Raw genomic sequence first — 22737 nt, forward strand, 5'->3', positions numbered from 1 at the left:
CACCGGAGGAATATGCTAGGAGGGGGGAAGAGTCTTCGAGGGGTAGGTAGGCCCTGGATGCCAATAAAGGGAACACCGGCATGGGATGAAGTGGTTGCCAATGAGAAGGAACGCAAGGGGTTTGGCGAGTTACAGTATGTTACGCTCACCTGACTCCCACAGAGGCGCCGGTCTGATCTGGGCTGCTGCGGCCTCCTCCAGCGTAATGCGTAGGGCCGAGATGTGTCGTTTGTCTGGCCGGTAGGAGTACTCTTCTGTGAATGGAGAAAGGGGAATTAACCACGCGTGGAGTTGAGCGTAAATTCCCCCCACCCCTGTTGTTCTCCCCACTGACCACCTCCGATGTCCCCTCTAAAGCCTCACCTTATGGTTTGAAAGGGTGAGCTCTCCATCCTGCTTCGAGCGCAGGGGCGCGTGATGGACCAGTTGCTCCACTGGTCGAAGGTATTGGTGAGTTCCCGGGCTATTTTGACTCTCCCGGCAAGACGCCGTAAGTATGCAGTTCGTAAGAGTTCAAATGCCTGACCATCACTCCTATCCAATCCCGTAATCTGTGGTCTTCTCCTTTATTCAGGTGCTGGGAGAAAACCAGAGTCGAGGAGTTATACCTCCGGCGGTAAAATTAGGTAAGTCTATGGCGGGAGGTGGCTCCCCTTGATTGTCCTTTTGATTCACCCTGTTGTGCTTTTGTTTCCCCTTAGGGGCCGGGGTACGGCGATGGTGCAGTGGGAGCTGCGCCGACCCGAGGAGAGGAATGGTTTCCCCGGTGGTAAATCAGGTAGGTCTTAGGGTGGTAACCAGTATTCCTCTATATGTTCCCTTGGCTCACCTTATTGTCTTTATCTCCCCCTATGTGCCGGAATGCGGCGGGAACATGCAGGAGGCTGCAGTGAAACGTGAAGATGCTGCGAGGAACGGTGAGTGCAGTGCTGCGCTGCTGCTGGCAATGCGACGTTTTTAAAAATAAAGTCTTTCCTTTGGTTCAACAATGCGATGGCTCTGGAATCAGGTAAGAAGCTGGTAAGTGTTCTGGTTCTAACCTTTCTCCTTCTTTCCCTTGTTTCTAGGTGCTCCGGGTTCGAGGCGGGCGTGGCTGAAGTCTGGATGCTGCTGCAGGCACGGTGAGCGTTACGTTGCTGAATGCAGAATAACGCGAAGCGTGTGCTGCTCTTCGGGCGTGGTTTAAATAGCCTCCAAAGTAGTTCCAGGTAAGTATTCCTCCAACGCCACACCCGAGTGGCAAAAGAGTTCCTAGGTAAAGTAGTCCCTTCTAGGCCTCTTGAGGGCTTGGATCCCTTGCAGCATGGTCTGTATCAGGTAAGTCCAGGTAAGTTTTCCCCTTATGAGTCTGGCGCCTATGGCGCCAGGACTGAAGTCTCATATGAGACTGGCGCCAAAGGCGCCAGGACTGTGTCCAGATGCCCCCTAACAGGGGTCGCTGGGCCTTTCCCCGGGAACGTGATGCCTGCTCCCGGGGCTGCTGGACCTGGTCTGGTTCCCCGGGGGTAGGCATCATGACACAGTATTCGTTACTTAAGTAACGAAAGGGGGGAAATGTATGGGAGGATAGGTCTGTAGAACCCCCTCCCCCACATTGCCCACCTACGTGAGGCTCGTGGCTCATCAGCGCCCCCCCATGCACCTGGCCCGGGAGGCAGGATAGCTGCTGATTGACACATAAGGCCACATGACCCGCAGTGTAACGTATCATGGACGCCCTTTTTCAAAACACCAAGACTCCATTTTAGATGTACTGACCAAAGCCCAAGCAAAATAGCCTGCATGCGAAAGCTGTAGCTTGGCCCCCGCTTAAGGCGCACAGAGAGCCATGCACTTCCCCTGTGCTTTCATCCCATGGCAGATCCGCTGAAGGCCCGTTCTCACAAGCAACCACACACGAACAAGTATCAGAACAAACACTATTGTTTACCTTCCGCAGTACATCACTGCCCTAGAAGTGACCTGACTTGTAGCCAGAGTCTGGAAAATAACAAGAAACATCCCAATCAAACAAGCCTCGACCCTGCATCTAACCCCCAACATTTAAAATAGATGGTGTCCATGACCTCCCTCCATGAACCCCTGCCCAGATCCCCCAGATGAAGTGCTAACTGCGCATACCAAACCCCAACGCTTCACAGGGTTGTTTGTAAATGATAAAATGGTTGTTGGCAAGGGATGAAACTTATAAAGTTATTAAATCGAGGATGACCCCCACCCGCTGCAAGACACCATGTGCCCTGTAGGTTTAATGAAAACTCTCGATAGATCCCACCTTGTGCTAACTAATGATTGCTGCTAATGTACAAAGGATAAAGTGAAAAGCAATACATAGAATACTTGTGTGTAATGCAGTGAAACACGTTTTAAAAGTGTGACGGCCCTCAAGGGTGTTGAGCTAGTTTTTGCTATAAACGAAAATGTAAAACGAACATATTGCTTCCATGCTCCTGAGTACACGACCCAACCTGACGCTACCTCACGTTTGTTATTCATCTGTCTGTCCTATGAATTATCAGTATGTGTTCAACTAATGTTATGTATCACATGTGCTACTGCCAACCTCCATTGCTACAAATGAAGAAGTATACGAATTTGAGGATAGAAATATGTAATGATATTAATGCTACTAACTTTAGCATCCGTCCCCTCCTAGGGTATATTATGCAGCCCAGTGAATAGAGAATTGCTTGGAGTCACAAGGCCATCTCCCCCTCCTCCCGCCAAGGCCCGCATTGGTGAAAATACAGCTGGTGCCCTAACTCACAAAGCTGGTGACCTTACTTCAAAACACTACAAATGAATTAAGACCCCAATGATAATGATTACACTCTTGCCTACTTTTGTCTCAGTGATATTTTTCTTTTACATAGGCTATGTGGTAAACCTGAAGAAGGACTTGGACAGTTGGAATTCGTTCTCAAGAGGTTTTATTAAAATGAGAGTCAAACACCTAACTAGCCCTATCGCTAGGAGAGAAATTTGCTACCTGACAAAGCTAAAGGTGTGCTTTAAAGTCCAATATAAAGTTCTACAGTCTGAATCCTATCCAACTAACTCCCCCTACCACTTTAAAATAACATCTAACTGAAAGGGAAATGCGAGGCTTTTTACAGTAGCCTCAACAGGGTGTCTACCTTCCCCAATTTATATTTTGTCTGTTCTGTGTTTTCAAAAGTTTCTTTTATATACCACGGGATAGTCTGCCTTTGTTTCAAGTTTGGAGTTCACTTTCTCCGGCTAACACAGAAAACTATCTCTTGTTGTGAACGTTTCCATTCCTCCTGGAGTTCTTGTAATCAAACAAAAAAGAAAATGCATTTGCTCTTATCCAAGTTGTTTCAGATATGGCGGCTGTTCACCTTGTTTTACCAGAGTTCTGTACCTTCTGTTTCTTACTTAACATTAATTCAAAATGTCCATATCTATTTCTCAATCCCCCTGTTATAGGGTAGTTGTACACTCTGCTTTCCCAGCCGTTAGCCACAATATTCATGCTTTACTCCATTCCGCTTTCATATGATATTTGCACCTTTGGATTTCTCAGACTCCCGTAACCTTGATGGCTTTCACAGCCGTTAATTCCAGTGTGTGTACCTTGTAATGGATGACTGTCCGTCAGGGTTTCTCAGACTCCCGTAACTTTGTCAGCTTTCTTCCATAGCTATGGTCCTACGTGCGTGGAGCTTGAGGACTCAAACCCCTTCGAAGGATCTTGTCTCTGTGTCTGTTATCGACCTCGGTTCCTCAGTTGGGTGGAGCGCTTAGATATTCGGCTTGCCGCTTGCTTGCCCTCCGTGCTGCCACTGGCTCTGCCACCCAGCATGGCTCCGCCCCTCAAGGACGGAGCCATGCTGTGCGATGCAATGGCTAACCGCTGTGTAGAGTTTCCCTTTTCTTCATAGGAGTTTCCTCTCCTATACTCTTCACAGGAATAAACATAACACTGTCCTTCTTCGCTGCTTTCTGCATCACTCCTTTGCCACTGGAGTCTTCCTTTCCCCCCTGAAGCACTCTTTTGTGCACCCTCTTCTTAAGAAACCCTCAGCCGACCCCTCCTGCCCAGCTAACTATCGCCCGATCTCATCACTCCTTTCCTGGGCAAACTCCTGGAAAAGCTGGCCATCTCCCAGCTTAATCTTCACACTGAATCTGTTGGTTGTCTCCTTGACCATCAGTCTGGCTTCAGAGCAGCGAAAAGCACGTAAAATGCTCTCCTGAACATCCGTGAACACCTGCTCTCCAACCTCTATTCTAATACCCCCTCTGTCCTCATCTTACTTGATCTCTCTTCTGCCTTTGACACAGTCAACCATCCCATCCTGCTCAACCGTCTGTGATAACCTGAGTATCACTGATCAGGCCCTGGCATGCTGACCTCTTTCCTCTCTGATTGACCCTCCCAGGTCAAACTGGGGTCCTTCCTCTCCTCTATCTCTCCCTCTACGTGTGGTGTTCCACAGGGGTCTAATCTCTCTCACTGGCTGTTCAACCAATACCTGGCACTTCTTGCCCACCCCATTGCTGCTCTCTGCCCCAACTTTCAGTGCTATGTGGATGATACTCAGCTCGTTTTCAGGCTCCCTTCTGCCACCTCTTCTCCTCTCGTCTCCGACTGTCTGCTATCCAGGAGTGGTGTGCCACCAACGATCGATCTCTGCCTTAATGCCAGTAAGACGGAGATTCTCCTCATCGGCACACCTGCTCCCTCCTTTCCTGCCACTCTCTGGCTGGCTTCTTTTGGCCCTCTTCCTGCTCCCATCTCTGAGGCTAAAAACCTCAGGGTCATCTTCGACTCCACACTCTCCTTCTCTCCTCACATCTGACGTCTCTAAGAAGTCACACTACCAACTGCACCTCCTCAGAGGTATTCTTCCTTTCCTCTCCTTCCCCCAGAACCTCACTAACTCCAGAGCTCTGGTTCTCTCTAGGCTGGACTACTGCAACAGCCTCTTTCTAAATCTGCCTGCTTCTACTCTCTGCCCTCTGCAACTCATCCAGAACAGGGCTGCAAGGCTTGTCCTTGGCCTCAAGCCCAGGGATTATATCTCTCCAGCACTGAAATCTCTGCACTGGCTCCCAGTGGCTGCGAGGATTAAGTTCAAAACCATCTGAATTGTCCACCCGGCCTTCTGGGGCCTGGGGCCACAAGAACCTCAACTCTTTCTTCGCATATATCTTCTCGAGCTCTCCGCTCCTCCGCCTCCAACTCCCTCAGGGTCCTTCGCTTCTCCAAGCAACGAGTTGGTGGTAGATATCTCTTTGGCTAGGGCCTCCCACTGGAACAGCCTCTCTGAAACTTGAGGAGAACCATCTCCTGTTCAGGAAGCACCTCAAGACCTTCCTCTTTGCTTCTGCCTTCTCTCTTCCTCTCCCATGCTGAACTCCTGGCTGAAACAGAAACTGCACTGGTCACCTAGCTACCCTCTGTTCTTGGGCCCAGGTGCCCTCCCTGCCAGTTGCACACCTGCACGGCCCCCTGGCATCCCTTGCACTTGGGGTCTATATCTTTATCCCTACAGTCCCCCTACCAGCACTTGGACACTTGATGTCTGCACTTACCCTTGCACTTGCCACCAGCTGGCCGCACTTTTTATTTCTTTACTGTTTGATTGCATGTACTGCGCTGCCCTCTTCCCTCCTCCCATCACACCTTTCCCCTCCCACATCCCCTGCACTTGCGCGATCTCAATGTCACCTGGCCTAGTAAGATCCTTGTCTGTCTTCCCTTTGTTCCCCCTCCCTTGCCTCATTGCACCTTGAAACACGTGTGTAGGCGCGTTATAAATGCCATAATCATATCATATGGCATTCAGGTTGTGTTCAGCATTGCCTGTAGCCAATACATGAACAGAAGGACCTTTGTGGAAAATAGTTGTTGCAGGAGATATTAAAGTCTTTTTCATATCCGCTTAGGCAGACAAGGTGGTATGGACTAGGGGTTCTGCTCTGGAATGGAAGTCCTTGTCCCCAAGAGGGGAGTCACTCCCAGTGAGGTCCCACTTGCCCAGACCCCTATGGAGAGGGTCTTGCATAGCAGGGTCACCTCCCTATCCTCAAAAGGGGTGGCTCCATTCTGGGTAGAAGGGGCGAGTTGTCATTATTGACACAGATATCATATTTACTTCACCTGCACAAACATCCATGACTATTAAAGCAAATATGAATGGTTATTCTAGAAAATGTGCTCAAATATTTTACAGTACATCATTATTTTTGAACAATGGCTTTCAATAGCAAATGAATCAAATTCATACACAAACACTATGGTCAGCAAAAGAAAACTATCATGTTCAGTTATGTCTTTGGAATTCTGGTTCAAACACTATCAATGACAACTTCAGTTAAACATGGAAACTTTAAATTAGGCACTCACATTTCTATTTCAAAATAACAGATGACTCACACTAAACCATTTAGAAGCATGGGGACTTTTTTGAATGGGCTATGTAATGGGAATTTAATCAGGAAATCATTGTATTGGAATAAAATAATAAAACAACATTAAAATGTTTTTTTTTCTGATGGGAACATACGGGTTTCTATTTGGAGCACATGGACAGACACATTATAAAGGGTTTGCATTTTGAAGTTGTGAATACATGTAAATGAAGTTTCAAATGTGGAATATTACATATTCAGTTTCTTGATAGTAATCTGAATTCAAGGATAGTATTGCTACTGCCATTTTGCGGATAATGGTGTAATCAATATATAAGTAAAATTTGTATATAGGTTTTGTTTTTGCTCACTTAAGCTCAATTCAGACCTCTTGTCAGATTTTCACTGGGACAAATGAGTACAAGAATACAGCAGAAAATGCATTTCCAATGAGTAATCCGGAATACACATTTTAAAGAGTTCTTTGCTGTACATTTGAACCTGTTCAATCTAAGTTTCATATGTGTTGTTCTTAGGCGCTCAGTTAACTTGACAAAATAATGATTGAATGTTTTTTTTCCATTAGCTGAGACCTAATGAATCGGGTGTGCATGCATGTAGGAACTTATGTTTTCAATGTCACTAGTATAGTTAATGCATCTTCTTGGGCATCTGTTCAGTGAGAATGCATTTCTTGACAACCGACATCCATTAATCAAAGCAATGGTGGCCTTTAAATTAGCTTAAATTATGAGCCCATGTAATGACTGGTTTTATGCTATTAAAGTTGCATGTTCATTTATTTTTTAGTTTGTAATAAAGGCACCTTAACTTTAAAAAATACAGTTGTTACGTGTATTTGCCAGGCATTGTTGTTAATGCTAGATTCATCGGTGTTGTGCACAAAACATAAAGGTTTAAGTTGAGCTGAAGTTCTCTGTTTTAATGCACAACGTATTTTCTCTCTCATTTAAAACGAGAACATGTCTTTTTGCATAGACTTGCATAATAGCCTGGCACTTAGACCAGATATTGGTGTAAAAAGACAACTATGATTTGGGAATGATTTAGAATGAGTGTTCTGTGTACCATTTCCTCGTAGAGCACTGCAGTTCACATTGCACTGTTTTCAGCATCAAACATGTCGACATTTATCGGAATTATATACCTCTTGTACCTAACCATAGAATCCAGGCTATTTTTTGGGATATATCGCTAATCTTCCTATGTAGTGAATGAAAAAATTAGATGCCTATCATAATGCTACCAATAGCAAACGGGCACATGCGCCTAACACCCACTTTAGTGCATACGCTAGACAGCACACAGTAAATGTAGGGGAATCAGTGCATGTTTTATGCGTCTGGAATCTGTGTAGGGTGTGGAAATCAGAAGGCTCCCTACAGAGGGGTTTGGAATCCATGGAATGGAAATCTGAAGTAATATACTAAATTCCAATGATAAGCCTCACTTATTCTTGACTAAAGTTTGAAAACAACTGCCAATATATAAACAAGTTACACATAATCACTCCGACTTACTCTTCACTTATTCATAACAAGATTACTAAATTGTGAGTATGAATTTCTATTAATAACTTATTTGCAAATATAATGGCCTTTTGCAAGTATAAGTAATGACTAAATCAGATGAACTATGCTATGTCTATATGACGCAAAAATATTAACTCAAGGAAATATTTTGCAGCTTATAGTGACATTGCTGTTTTGATTGTTTTTAACACTAGCCTTTTCAGACTGTTATATTGAAACATTGCACACTGTTTCTATCCATTATAACAATGGTAAAAAATTTTAAACAAAAACAGTGGGGCTTTATACTTTGAACCCATCACCAATGTCTAGTTAATTATACTTGGAGATCTAGCGCAGTTTATCAGCGGTTATGGTTTTCCAGATTCCTATGTATTTTAGTTTTCATTCAGTTGAAATGTATGTGACCTTTGCTAAAATTGTATATTTTTCTTTTTCTGACAGAGTGGGGCCAGTGAGAAATACAAGGACATGCATCGGATAGTAGGCTGATTTTGGTGGATGGCTTTCAAAGGAAAGCTTAGAATGTTATCTTCTTGTCTGAATGTAATAAATAGTCTTAATGCAAAGCTTTGAAAATACAGATGGCCTTTCATTCTGCCAATGCTGTAAATGTCCTTGAAAAAAGTAAGGCTAGCGTGCGTTTTGCATACCAACCTCTTGCCTTTGTTTTTCAGTGGATGGCAAACTGTTCATGTGGGGTGACAATTCAGAAGGTCAGGTTGGTCAAGGGAATGAAACGAATGTCAGTGCTCCTCGTCAGGTGGATGTGAAAAAGCCGATTTCCTGGGTCTCCTGTGGCTATTATCACTCAGCCCTGGTGACAAGTAAGAAAAAACATTCCTATATATGTTTATTGTTTGATTGCTCTGCATCGTTCTTGAATGTTGTCCTTCCAAAAATGTTATGCAACTTATCAGCTTATAGTGTATTTTCCCGGATCTGTGCGCCTGTTTTACATAAGGATGAGTATCCACACACTTGTTAGGGTGCAAAACCACTTGAGCTTTTTTATTTATAAAAGAGGCATGTTGTCCATATGTGGTCAGCCGACATGTGTTTCGACCTCTGGAGTCTTTATCAAGGCCAGTGTTGTGAATTAAGGCAACATGATCCTGGCCAGCTCAGTCCTGGTTAGGTTGTGATTGGTGTTCTCCAGTGGTGGCACTCTGTGGGCTTGTTCTGAATCCAGATTGGCTATTTCTTTAAATTTTGTAATTTTTTTAATTGATTTTTAACATATAACCCTACAACCTTACAAACCATTAATTATCACAAGTCTCACACATTTAGTTAAATGCATATTTCCTCCCCCATACAACTTCCACCTGCCGACATGGCCTACGTTTCACCCCGCATCTTCTACTCTTCTTCCTACCCCCTGTTCTAGTATTGTGTCCTCTCGTCTCCAGGACTATCATGCATGGTGTACATCCTGTTCCGAGACTGATAGAGCAGCTACCAATTGCCCCCAAGCCTCCAGCCCTCCCTCTTCTGGGTCTGTGCACCTCTCTTGCTTCTTGCCACACCACTGTCTCGGCATTAGCCAATTTTTACTAGATCTCTCCACCATCCTTGCGCTGATGGTCTTGTTTGTGCCTTCCATCCCATTGCAATTCTGCATTTTGCCAGTACATATGCTAAATCCTTAAGTTTGCTCACATGTTTACTCTCTTAGGTCTTGGGAAGCCTCCTAGAAGACATGCCATGGGGGATCCCACATCCAGGTTAATTTCTGCTTTTGCCAGGATTTGGGCTACTTCTCCCCAGAATCTGCCTATCTCTGCACCCACCCAAAATCTCTGCACCCACCCAAAACATATGTACCAGCCCTGTGTTCACCTCTCAGCACTTCAGACAAGTCTGTATTCCTGTTTGATTGAACTTGGGCTATTTTATTCGGGGTCAGGTATGCTCTGTGGGTCACATATAGCTGGATCTGTTGTGAACGCACATTCCTCAACACCTTTTTTGATACCTCATAGCCCTGCACAACATCCCATCTGACATTGGCTCCCTTACATCTGTCTCCCAATCCTGCCTCACACATACTATTTCCCTACCCACCTTAGACATCAATAACTCGTATATACGTGAGACCTCATGTCCCCCTTCCGACACGTCATAAAATGTTTCTATGATGTAATCCGGTTGTAAGGACAGCTCATATTCTGGCCACCTGCTCTTTATGACTTTCAGGAGTCAGGAGTATGTGATGTATTGCCCCCGGTGCAACCCAGTGTCCTCTATCAACTCTTCAAAATCTTTGGGCCTCCCCCTTTTAAGTACATCTCCCATCGTCGCTATCCCCACGGGTTCCCACTTCCTCCTAACATTTAGCCTGACTTGCTCATTCATCCCTGCCAGTGCCACCAATGGTATCTGAGGGGAATATGGAGTAGGATTATCTATCATTTGGCATGCCTTGTGCCAAATTGTGCTCCCCAGGCGTAACAATAGATGCTCTCTGGTTACGTGCCTATTGGGTAACCATATTACTTTGTTTAAGAAGAACGGGGCGCTCTCTGCACGTAGTAATCTTGATTCAGGTGTCTGTTCCTCTGATAGCCACTTGGCCACAAACTGCAACTAGCCAAATAGTATACTTCAAAATTGGGTACTTTCATATCTCCCTGCTCATATGGATTCTGAAGCTTCCACAATGCTACTCTACACCTCGAATCGTGCCATATGAAGCTCCTGCATATGCCATGTACTTCCGTAAAAAAAACTTCTTTGGAATCGCAAACGGGACATTTGCAATATAATGTAGTAGTCTCGGCAGCACCACCATCTTTAGTAATGCTGTGCACCCCATCATGCACAGTGGTAGCTTTGTTCAGAATGCCATACATTTCTCAATTTTGGTCATTGCCTTCCCTGTGTTGTGCACATGCTCTAACTTAGGGTTGTGGTATATGTCTACCCCCCAAGTTCCTAAACGTATCCATTTCCCAATTGATCGTAGCACCGGCAGTTGTTTGTTTGTTTATTTTATTTCTATAGCGCTCTGGACCCGGGAGTAAAAGGGCGCTTAGTACAGGTTACAAAGCACAATACATGGTAATAAGCAGTGATAATTGAACAACAGTTATATACAGAATATACAATCAGTGGAGTGGATAGCAACCAATAATGACATAAATGAGACATGTGCAGTAGGTACAGTTTATAGCTAAGTTTAGCCCAGAGGTTGACTTTTTGTCAGAAGCCATCCGATGGCAAGTTTCCTGAACGACTGGAAGGATTTGGATGACTTAATATTCAGTGGCAGGGCGTTCCAGAGTTGGGAGGCAAGAACAGTGAAGCTCGAGCCTCCGGCTCTTTTAGAGGTAAATCTAGGTACTGTGAGACATAAGGTATTGGAAGATCTCGTGGTTCTGATGGAAGATTTCATGGTGAATTTATTAGTCAGGTGGGGGGGATAAATGGTTAAGAGCTTTGTAAGTGAGGCAGAGTGTTTTTAGATCGATTTTATGTTGGATGATGAGCCATTTGCATGTGGTTCTAGTGGCAGAGATGTGCTCACGCCTGGGAATGTTTAGCGCTGCCCGTAGCGCATTATTTTGAAGGACTTGGAGTTTACTAATTATCGATTGGTTAGCCCCTAAGTAGAGGCTGTTGCAGTAGTCTAACTTAGATTGTATAAGTGCTCTGGCTAGCGTGAGGCAACTGTTAGAGGAAAGTAATGGTCTACAGGCTCTAATTAGTTTTCCAGTATAAGCAGTGGCTGAAGCGGTCGAGTTGACTTGCTTCGTGAGGTTAATATTGGCATCGAGATAGAAGCCAAGTGTTTTCACGTTTTTGGCGACCGGGATGGTATTGCCATCAATTATGATGTTGGAGTAGTTGGGACTTAGTTTTTTTAGGTTATTCGGTGAACCAACAATGAGCAGTTCAGTCTTCTCGTCATTCAGGCAGAGGCCATCTGTGGCCATCCATGCCTGAATGACAGAGAAGATTTCATTGATCCTGGCTACATCAGTATTGTAGTTGCCCGAGATGGTGAGGAGTATCTGGGTGTCATCCGCGTAATTTGTGTAGGTGACACCCAGACGATCCAGTTTATCAAAGAGGGGCTTTGTAAAGATATTGTATAGGGTTGGTGAAACACAAGAGCCTTGTGGGACACCACAAGTGATAGGGATAGGGTCTGCTGCTGCCACCGGAGAGAAGACTCTCATGGTTCTATTGGCCAGGAAGTACTGTATCCACGTGACAGCAGAGGGGGAAAAGTGGGCGGCAGAAGAGAGGTGGTTGCAGAGTATTTTGTGGTCGACCAGGTCGAAGGCTGCTGAGAGATCTAAGAGGAGTAGGATGGCAGCCTTGCCCTTATCTTTGATTTCGTCAATCTGACTTTTAAGATCAACAAGGGCAGTTTCTGTTCCATGTTGAGGTCGGAAGCCAGACTGACGCAAACCGAGTAATTGGTTAGACTCTAGGTAATGCTGAATTTGCAAGTAAGCAACTCTGTCAAGGATTTTTAACAGGAAGGGAACAGTTGTGATGGGCCTCTAATTGGTGGGGATGGCTGGGTCCAAGGTCTGTTTTTTTAGTAGCGCGAGGACCCATGACTGTTTCAAATTGTTGGGTACCGAATTAGTGGAGAATGACACGTTTATGAGCTTAGTAATGAAGGGGGCGAGGTCTCTTGCTGCATCTTTTATAATCTGTGCGGGGCAACTGTCCCCTTTGCAGTTTGATGGCTTGAGGGAGGTTATGATTTTTTGCACTTCTAGTACGGTTACTTTTTTGAAGGTGAAGCCATGGTTAGTGTTAGGGGTGGTGGGTGGGCTGGGGATATGGGGGCTAAGGGTGGGGCTACTATTGGAAAGTTGCAGTGCCTGATTCATGGAATTATTAGCGCCGAAATCGAAGATTTGCGCACCTTTCTGCCTGAAAATCCCTGTTTAAAGTATGGGGATTTTCAGGCAGAAAGGTGCGCAAATCTGCGATTTCGGCGCTAATAATTCCATGAATCAGGCAGGTAGTCTTTTGTTTTCAATTTTTATTTGTAGGCCAGTGATTCTGTTCACAAGGGCATCTTGGATACTAGTGCACCAGAGTTGGTCCTTCACGGACATGTCAGTAGGTGGATTGGGGATTTCTAACGCCTTCAGGATGGTGAATAATTCTTTGGTACTGGAACTTGTATTACTTATTCTTATATTGTAGGCTTCCTTTTTTGTGCGAATTATTTCTTTTTTGTAAAGGGAGGATGCATTTGTGAGATTGATTTTGTGTTCCTCTGAAGGGTTCATTTTCCAAAGGGTTTCCATTTTGGACTTTTTATTTCTTAGTATTTTAAGTTCTGGTGTGTACCAGGAGTTAAGATGTGCTTTGGGTTTACCTTTGTGTAGTTTTAGAGGGGCATCAAGGTCGATAGCTTTGGTCATGGCGTTGTTGTAGGTGTCTACTAGTAAGTTGAGGTCCGATGTGTTGGGGATCATGTTTAGGGTGGGTAGAACCAGTGGGATGAGGGCTTCAGCTGTGATATTTAGCTTATTTCTCATCAGACATGCTGGTGCCGGTGGGCACTGTATGTGGTGTGGGTTATTAGTGCTAATGTCAAATGACAGTAGGAGGTGGTCAGTCCATATGAGAGGTAGGGGGTCCTTGCAGATAATGTTACAATTGTGGGCAAGTTGAAGGTAGTTATGTTCGGAAAGTGCATTAGCAAGGGAGGATGCTGGAGTGTCGTGAGGATCATTGTATCCCAAGTTAAAGTCACCTAGAATAATATTCTGTGATAGCGGTTTAGATTTTTCAGCTATGAGGGAAGTTATATCTTCCTCGAAGGAACCTATGGGACCAGGGGGTCTGTATATTAGTTCCAGGGTGATCGTATTCTTAGGGGTGGTTTGGATTTTAATGGATAGGTGTTCACAGGAATGTATAGGAAGGGAGGTCACAGATCTAATGTCGAACGAGGATTTGTATATAAGTGCTACACCTCCTCCACGGGCATTAGTTCTGTCGGCCCTGAGGATGGAGTAGTTGTCTGGAACCGCGAGGGTTAGAGAGGGACCTGCTGCTGCATGAAGCCAAGTTTCTGTGGTGGCGAGGAAATCCAGGTCTGCTGAACGGATGATATCGGCAATTTCCGTAGAGTGGGCCACAAGGGATCTAACATTAAGTAAGGCTCCTTTGAGTGGCATAGTTTTTGCAATGGTGCTTTTAATAGTGATTTTAGTTGTAGGATTATTGGTCATTTTGCTAAGTAGAGTGGGGAGTCTACAACCTAGTCTGTCATTACGGGTCGTGAGGTTAGGGTAGGCTGTAGGGCAGTGTTCTAGCAAATTACGTGAGTTCTGGATCTTGTCAGAATGGTCATCTGTGGCGAGGTTAGGTGGATGGTTACCTAAAGTGACGCTAATTTTCGTGCTATGGTCTGTGGGGGAAAGGAGGCAGGGAGGACAGGAAGGGTGTGGGGCAGGGAACGGGGTAGTGTCTAGGACAGGCAAGCTTGGCAAGTCCATAACTGTATGGGATATAACTATTTCTGCTACATGGCATGCAGTCGGGCATTATGCAGAAAGGGAACATGATGAGTACTAGCCAGGCTGGCATAGTTCAGATATGGATTCGGGGTTGGATGCTAAAGGGATGGTGGATGTTGTATGCTGCGCAAGTGCTTATAAGCCCTGGGCGGACAGGCTAGTTAAGGTAGCACTGGAATCGAAATTGAGGCACACTTGCAAAAGTGGTTTGTAAATGGCGCAACTAACAGGCAAGTTTAAGGTAGCAGTTAGCTAGCGACCATGAGGCACAACACATATCAAATGTGGTCTGTTAGCGACCATAGGGCACAACACAAATCAAGTGTGGTCTGTTAGCGACCATGAGGTACAGCACAATCAAATGTGGTCTGTTAGCGACCATAAGGCACAACACAAATCAAATGTGGTCTGTTAGCGACCATAGGGCACAACACAAATCAGATTTGGTCTGTTAGCGACCATAAGGTACAGCACAGTCTGATGTGGTCTGTTAGCGACCGTGAGGTACAACACAATCAAATGTGGCCTGTAAGAAACCATAAGGCACAAAAGATTAGGCTCTGCAGGTACACTGACGCTTGCATTAAATGTAAGCGGAGCAGGTAAGGAACAAGGCAACGTGGATATGGTGTGGCATAGCGGGCTGAGTATTGCACAACACACATTAGCCGGCAAAGGCAGAGTAACATGCCACTATTGAGCACATTTTGGGGCAATTTACAGTAATGAATACCAGATCTGGGCACCTCTAAATTAGGACGGAACCTTAATGGCAAAGCGAGGAAGTGGTCAGGTCAATATTGGTTTTGAATCTGGCTGACCTTGATAAGGCAGCTCAGGCCGCTACTATGGGTACTGCAGTTGTATGTTAGGCCATCAGTAATTAAAACAGTGCAGCAGAATACTAGCAGCAGACAGTTTCTAGGATACAATACAAACATTGCAAAGATATAGATAGGCAAAGTGTTTCATATTCAGGTGAGGCAGCTGCAGGCAATGGGTCTACGTGGCAGTTATGCAAGTAGCGTGGAGCATATAGCAAGGCAGGCGCAGTAATAATACAGAACGGGACGCTAGTCAGGTTAGATATAGTTCAAGGTGGAGTGCGGGATATGGATGCGCTCCATAGATCTTATTGAATGAGCGGATAGTACTTAGCAGCAGTAATGTACTCACGGGTATTGTAGGGTCAGACGACCAAGGGGTCTGGCCCGCAGCCCAGTAGGCAGCGGACGGACTCAGGACAGACGCTATCCTTTGGACGTGATCCTTGGAGTGGTGGGCCGGCTACTCCTACCGGCGTGGGATTGGTGTGTAAGTTAGTTTATACAGCCAATCCTCGGCCAGGGGCCAGCAGGGTGTGTAGCTGCACTTCAGAGGCAGCTAGGTAAGATGTTGGCGGCCATCCTGGCATGGGGCTGTCCTTGTGGTGTGCAGTGGCGAAAAGTTGCACTTAATAGAGAACGGCTGGTGTAAGGCGTTCCTGCAGCGTCTCCTCTGGCAATAGCGTCGAGGTATGCTTGCTGATGCAATTGCGGGATTTTGTAGCAGACGATTAGGTCCAATAAGCCTAATGGCTTACCGAATACCGCTCTGGAATCATGGGAAGGCTACCACTACTCCTGCAGGGAGGGACTTGCTTCTGCAGCGAAGGTGGACCGGAAGGGAGCTCCTGCTCCTCCGGACTTGCATGTGTCTTGGTCCTGTTGTGGCTGGTGGCGCTCTGTGGCGAACAGGGGCAAACAGGAAGGGGCCTTGCTCTCTTTGGCCTTCCTCGAGTGGGCCGGCTTCCGCCTGCCGGTGGCCTTCTGGGCGGGATGTTAGGTGTTGCTAGGCAACGCAATAAACATTGATGGCGGCGGCCATCTTAGGAGGCTGGAGCTTATCGTGTCGTAGTGCACACGTTTTCGGGTGCCTGCTGTAGGGTGGCACGGCGTAGTGCACACCACCGGTGGGCTTCAGGCTCACCTGCAGAGGGCAAAGGGAGAGCTTCCAGATGGCTGCTTCAATGGAAGCATGGCTGCTCCTGCAGTCCGTGTTATCGTTGGGGCGGCAGGTCTCAGGAGACGCATCTGGTGCACGGTAAAAGGGGCTCCTGCCCTCTCGAGCGTCTACCTGGAGTGGGCGAACAGGGCAAACAGGAAGGGACCTTGCTCTCTTGGGCCTTCCTCGAGTGGGCCGGCTTCCGCCTGCCGGTGGCCTTCTGGGCGGGATGTTAGGTGTTGCTAGGCAACGCAATAAACATTGATGGCGGCAGCCATTTTAGGAGGTTGGAGCTTATCGTGTCGTAGTGCACACGATTTCGGGTGCCTCCTGTAGGGTGGCACGGCGTAGTGCACACCGCCGGTGGGCTTCAGGCTCACCTGCAGAGGGCAAAGGGAGAGCTTCCAGATGGCTGCTTCAATGGAAGCACGGCTGCTCCTGCAGTCCGTGTTATCGTTGGGGTGGCGGGTCTCAGGAGACGTATCTGGTGCACGGTAAAAGGGGCTCCTGCCCTCTCGAGCGTCTACCTGGAGCGTCTACCAGTTATCAGCGAGTCCTAGTAGTTGACTTGTAACAATGTCAATGGCAGCATTCTCCACACTCATTGTCGAGCAGCTCCCAAAGAGGGCAAGAAAATAATTCCGCTATTATGATTCACCCTCTCCGGCGGATCCCTTTATATTGGCGGAGAAAGGAAGACCAAAGAGATGCACGTTGCCAGACAGGTTCCTGCATGGGCGCGTTGGGACGCTTGCAGGGATGAAGCGTCGCTGCGATTCTCCCCGTCTTCACGTGCAGTTGGTGTATCGGCCTCTCTAAGCACGCTCCTAGGGGATATAGACTCGACGTCTGTGGGTTAATAGTTATACCCAACAGTGCAGCATATCGTGCCATCAAATCTAAACATATTTTAGATTCTCTACTGGGTGTTGTAGGTATATGAGCATGTTATCTGCATACAACGAGATAAGGTGTCGTTCCCCCCTACCAATACTGATACCCGCCTCTCTGTATTCCTCCCTTAAATACACTGCTAATGGTTCCAGCGCTAAAATAAAGAGCTTCGGAGACCATGGGCATCCCTGTCTTGTGACCTTCCTTAACTGCCATTGCTCGGAGTTAGTGGAGCCCGTCTTAACTCTTGCAAACGCCGCATTGTACAGCAGCCGCACCCATTCAATGTATGTGGGCCCGATACCGTATTCCTTCAGGACCGCTAGTAGCCAGGGCCATCTAACTGAAACAAACACTTTCACTGCATCAAGCAAAACTACTGCTACTTCTTGTGTCCCCCCCGAGTATAATCAATTATGTGGTGTAATCTCCGCAAGTTATTAGTTATATTTCTGTGTGGGGCATATCCAGTCTGATCTGCGTGTATAAGTTTACCTAAGACCGGTCTTAGCCTATTCGCCATGACTGCTGTAAGAATCTTCCCATCTTGGTTCAGCAACGAGAGGGGCCTATAAGAGCTGCATTCTGTATCGGCTTATTCGGTTTGAGGAGTGGGATAATTATCGACTCTCGCAGGGACTCTGGCAATCTGCCTATGTCCAATGCCTCATTCAGCATTGCTAGTAATGGGGGGAGTATTTCAGCAATATATTCTTTATAAAAATTCTCTGGTGTGCCCATCCGCACCTGCGACTTTATTGGTTGGAAGTTTCTTTATCACACTCTCTAGTTCTTCTAACGTGATAGGTATCTCTTGGCAATCACTCTCTTCCTTATTGAGTTTGGGAAGATTAATCTGTCAATGCCTCTTGTATATCCAACCTTTCCCCCTCTTTGGATTCTTTATATAAGTGTGTATGATAATCATAGAAACATTTATTCACGTCTTGTTGAGTCTCCTGCAACGTTCCACCCGCCCCCTTCACCGCCCTGATAGTCTGCCGAGTAGTCTCGCTTTTATATAACTAGGCCAGTAGCCTACCCGCTTGTACCCCTCTGATCTATCCATTGTCTCGTCCAGAGTACAATTAAAATCTCCTCCCCATCTCACCGCTCCATCTTTATATGGACTTATCTTAGGATATAGAGATCTAAAATAAGCCGCAGTGTCCTGGTTCGGGGCATATACATTAATGATACATATTTCTTTACTTTCCACCAGACCTCGGATTATTACCATCTTACCATCTTTGTCCAGAAAGGTCTGCAGGATCTTGAATGGGACAGATGGTGCTATCCAAATTAGGACCCCTCTAGCATACGCTGAGTATGTGGAGCCCAGGGTCATCACGCTCCACTTCCGTCTTTTTATATCTTGTTTCTCTTTAGTCACATGGGTTTCCTGCAAAAGCGCTATATCTATTTTCTGATGTCTCAAATATTTCATAACCTGGTTTTTCTTAATATAACTGTTCAAGCCTCTCACGTTCCAGGTTGCTATTCTGAGTTCACCCATATTTACCCTCCTTATCCACCCCCTTCCCTCCTTCAGCGCCCCAACTCTCCTCTCTTAGTGCGTGTCCATTGGCCAACTCCCCGATAACTTCCCCAACTTCCATATATACCTACGAACCCATCCCCCCGTCCCAAACTTTTGCCCAGCTCCAAAACTGAATCTCCGGAGTCCCCACATCTTGCCCGTTTCCCAGCCAATTGCCGGTACTATGAGTGCAGCAGGAAGATACTGTACTAATAGTATCCCAACTAAAGTAACCTAATTGGGTAAAGAGTGAGTCCTAGCGCTGTATACTCCTGTGCTGCGCATGTGTCTCCAGCATTTTGCCATCAGTGAAAAACTCATTTGCTTATCAGTTCTAATGTCTCTGTCACCTCTTCAATGTTCCAGCTTCACTTATCACTCCCTTCTCCAAGCTTATTTTGCTGCTCCGTCGGCATATTTTGCGAGTCCATCCATTTGCTAACTTCTTCGGGCTTCTCGAGGAAAAGAGCCTTCTCTTTATGCAGGACCTTCATCTTCGCTGGGTACTGTAACATGTGTTTGAGATTGGCAACTCGTAACCTTCTTTTAACAGCCCTGTAGCACATCCTTTGCTTTTCCACCAAAAAATCTGTAGTCCGGGTATGCTGTAATAGATGCTGATGCCCGGCTAATGGTTCCACCTTTTCGGAAGTGTTCCAGGATTTTCTCCCTATCTTTATAGTTCAATATCTTGGTGATCAATGGCCGTGGCAGGGCTCCAGGCGGTGGTATCCTCATTAGGGTTCTGTGCGCCATCTCCACTGTGAACCCCTGGGTGACTGATCCGGCCCCTATTTCCTGTAGGAGCATGTCCTCTACGTAGTTGGTCGGATTCTGACCCTCCTCACCTTCTGGTAGTCTGATTATACGCATGTTGTTCCTCGGTACCCGGCCCTCTGCCTCTTCTGCTCTGTTTTCGAGGTTACGCACTTGTTTCAATATAGAGACCTCTTGGGAGTTGTCCTTGCAGCTGCTTGTGTAAGCCTTCCCTTCCTTCTCTAACACCCCAGTGCGCTCTGCAAGTGTCCTGACATTCCGACTCAAAAGGTTCATATCGATTTTGAATTCCAATGTCGATTTCAGCTCTGCGATGGCCTACAGTATTTGCCAGTCCAATCTCCCCGGTGTTTCTCCTTCGCATGCTTCTTGCGATTGTGTCTTTGCACCCTCTGCCATTTGAGTAGGTTTGGACAAACGCATCTAATGACGACTGCTCCCCTTTACTCCTTTACTTTTATTTGCTTTAGTCGTCACTGTAGCATCCTCTTAATCTGGAACATACTTTTATGCCCATGTTCATGTGGTGCGGCCCAACCTATATCTCTGTGCTGAGTTGGGGGGGAGTGTTCTGCCGTCAGTATTGTGGCACTTTCAGTGTATACTCACTTCAGGGTCCTGCCTCATACTTACACTCTGTCAGCTTCCCTCTGGTAATTCCCTCCACTACTTGTATAGCGGGGAGCTTGTAGTGCATGCGCTTCACGTGTTGCTTCGCTCTTTCGCTAATCTCTGTGCTTCTCCGTAGATTTTTGGGTCTGATGATAGGTGCTCAGTATTTCACCTTACGTGGTTGACCCGCCTTCACACCACCACTGAGCTCACTCTGTGCATCCCTTACAGTTTCCATGAATTATGAATTGCACAAAGGGCCACCTCCGTCCGCGCCTATCTGTCCCTACTTCTACCTCTCTAATTGTCCTGATTACGGTCTGCCCTGACCTGAGCTGGGCCGGTCAACCTCCAGGAGGGCTGATGTTAAGCAATCTGTGCCAGGTTAGTGCGCCTTCTTTAGTGCATCTCCTTCTCCTCTCTGCTGTCGCTGGGTCATCCAGTTCCCCAGGAAGCTATAGATCTTCAGCGCAGTTCTCTCTTGTTCGTAACTGCAATGGGTCTTCCGCTCCTTTGGGGGTCTTCCGGGTGTCAGTTTAGCACAAGCTGTTACGCACCTGCCGGTGTATGTTACTCCATGTCTTATAGCACCAGCCGCACTTCTGTGGGGCCCGCTTCCGGCCTATGGGTTGAAACAGCCTGTTACCATTCCACAGTTGCCATTCTGATGTGACTCCAGTCGCTCCAGCCCGTGTCCAATTGACAAATCCTTTTTCGCCCTTTCCGCTGGCGCATACTCTCAGGCCGTGTCGGGCGGTGTGAATTTCGCTGCAATTCAGGGCCGTATAACATGGGTTTGTCTTTGCGTGAGTTGGGCGCTCTTATGTCTGGTGTGCACATTGTTTTGTATCTGTAAGCAGCCCTGGGGATATGCCATCTATGTCACTGCGATGCCTGGGGCCCTCAGCGAGCCTCCGCCGTCGTCACGGCTAATCTGGTCTCCTGCTCGTATTTTCTACTTGCCGGCGTATTACATCCATTACGCCTCTGCTGCGCACCAGAGTTCTCGTTTCGCATTCAGGTGTCAGTTTCAGTGTTGGATCAGCCCTGCTGACTGCCGTCCTGTGTTTGATATTGTATCTCTTGTACTGTCGTTGCCACAGTGTATTCGCACGCCTGGGCCATCCGGTTTCGGATTGGCTAGTTCCACTTGTGTTGCTTCACGTATGCTGCTCGATCACTGGAGAACACCAACCACAACCTAACAGGATTGAATTGGCCAGGATCATGTGGCCTTAAATCGCAACACTAGCCTTGATAAAGACCCCTGAAGTCGAAACAAGTGTTGGCTGACCACATATGGACAATATGCCTGAATTATAAATAAAAAAAGCTCAAGTGGTTTTTCACCCTAACAAGTGTGTGGATACTCATCCTTACTTAAAACAAGTGCACTGATCCAGGACAATACACTATATTCTCCACAAAAAGAGGCAAGGGCACCTCCTCCAACTGCCCGGGCCAGTGAGGCTCAAATAATCACATTCACTGTAATACAAAGCGAAGCGCTGGGAGTATTCCATACTGGGGCCCACCTCCTTTCCTTATAACTTATCAGCTTAGTTGTGCATAATGACTTAGACTGATGTTCTTCGGGTTCAATCGGAAGCCTTTGAATGTGTTGAGCTAGATTGCAGAGTGACTGAAATGAGTTGAAGATCGTTTACACAAGTCCTGCCCATCTCCTTGCTGTATAGCTGAGATATGACATGTTGCTGGGGCGGTTTGCACTCGGTATGGAATATTTCCAGTTTCCTGAACCATTTGAATGATACTCTATAGTCTTTATATTGATTCGAAACTTAATGTGGGCAAAACAATAGCATGTTATGTGTTTTGGATGCTAGGTCCATGTAAGTATGGAGAAATGTGGGATGATTTTAATAAATCGTATTTTTTTATATGGATGGACCAAACTCCCATCACCTTTTTTTTCTCTTCCCTTATGTATTATACTGTTGTATATAAGTTGTGTAAATAATTCTATTTGTTTAAAATGGAAATAAAATGTGTTCAACAATAAAAGAAAGCTTATAATTCTTATCACCTTGATATAGATACTATGCAAAATAGATACTATGCAGCTTTCTCCTGGATGTGTTGGGCATTATCCTGGAGGCACGCAGGATGAAACGGATGACTTACACTGCTGCCTTTGTTTATGTGGTAAGGACAACCAGCTGTTGGAGTACCCCAGTTGTATGCACGGTCACCAGAGAAGTCGTAGTGGGCATTTGATGGTGCATGGCAGAACCTCAACTCATGTTAGGGATTCCATTAGTTCCGCTGGAGCACGAGGTGACACTATGCGCGCCCTCCTCAGATGCTGCGTCAGATCTACGCTGCACCCCCTTCAGGTGCATAACCCACGACCTCCAGTGGTAACATCCTGTCAGATAAATGTTCTCGACCTCAAGGCAGTCTTCTGTGCGACTGCAGTGTTTGCGGACAAGCAAGTGGGCACAATCGGGCTGTTGAATCCTTTCTCAAGAGGAGG

General features: G+C 46.4%; 1 protein-coding gene across 2 annotated transcripts in view; it reads left to right on the forward strand.

Moving 5' to 3' along the window:
- The window catches only part of RPGR (retinitis pigmentosa GTPase regulator), a 951931-nt gene that overhangs the window by 338607 nt on the left and 590587 nt on the right, over window positions 1–22737 (forward strand). For both annotated transcript variants that reach the window (XM_069636551.1, XM_069636550.1), the window contains exon 6: window positions 8612–8761. In XM_069636551.1, the coding sequence (XP_069492652.1) occupies window positions 8612–8761 (150 nt within the window). The remainder of the gene's footprint in view (window positions 1–8611; window positions 8762–22737) is intronic.

This window comes from Ambystoma mexicanum, chromosome 7p (genome assembly GCF_040938575.1).
Source record: "Ambystoma mexicanum isolate Mex_15411 chromosome 7p, UKY_AmexF1_1, whole genome shotgun sequence".
NCBI lineage: Eukaryota > Metazoa > Chordata > Amphibia > Caudata > Ambystomatidae > Ambystoma > Ambystoma mexicanum.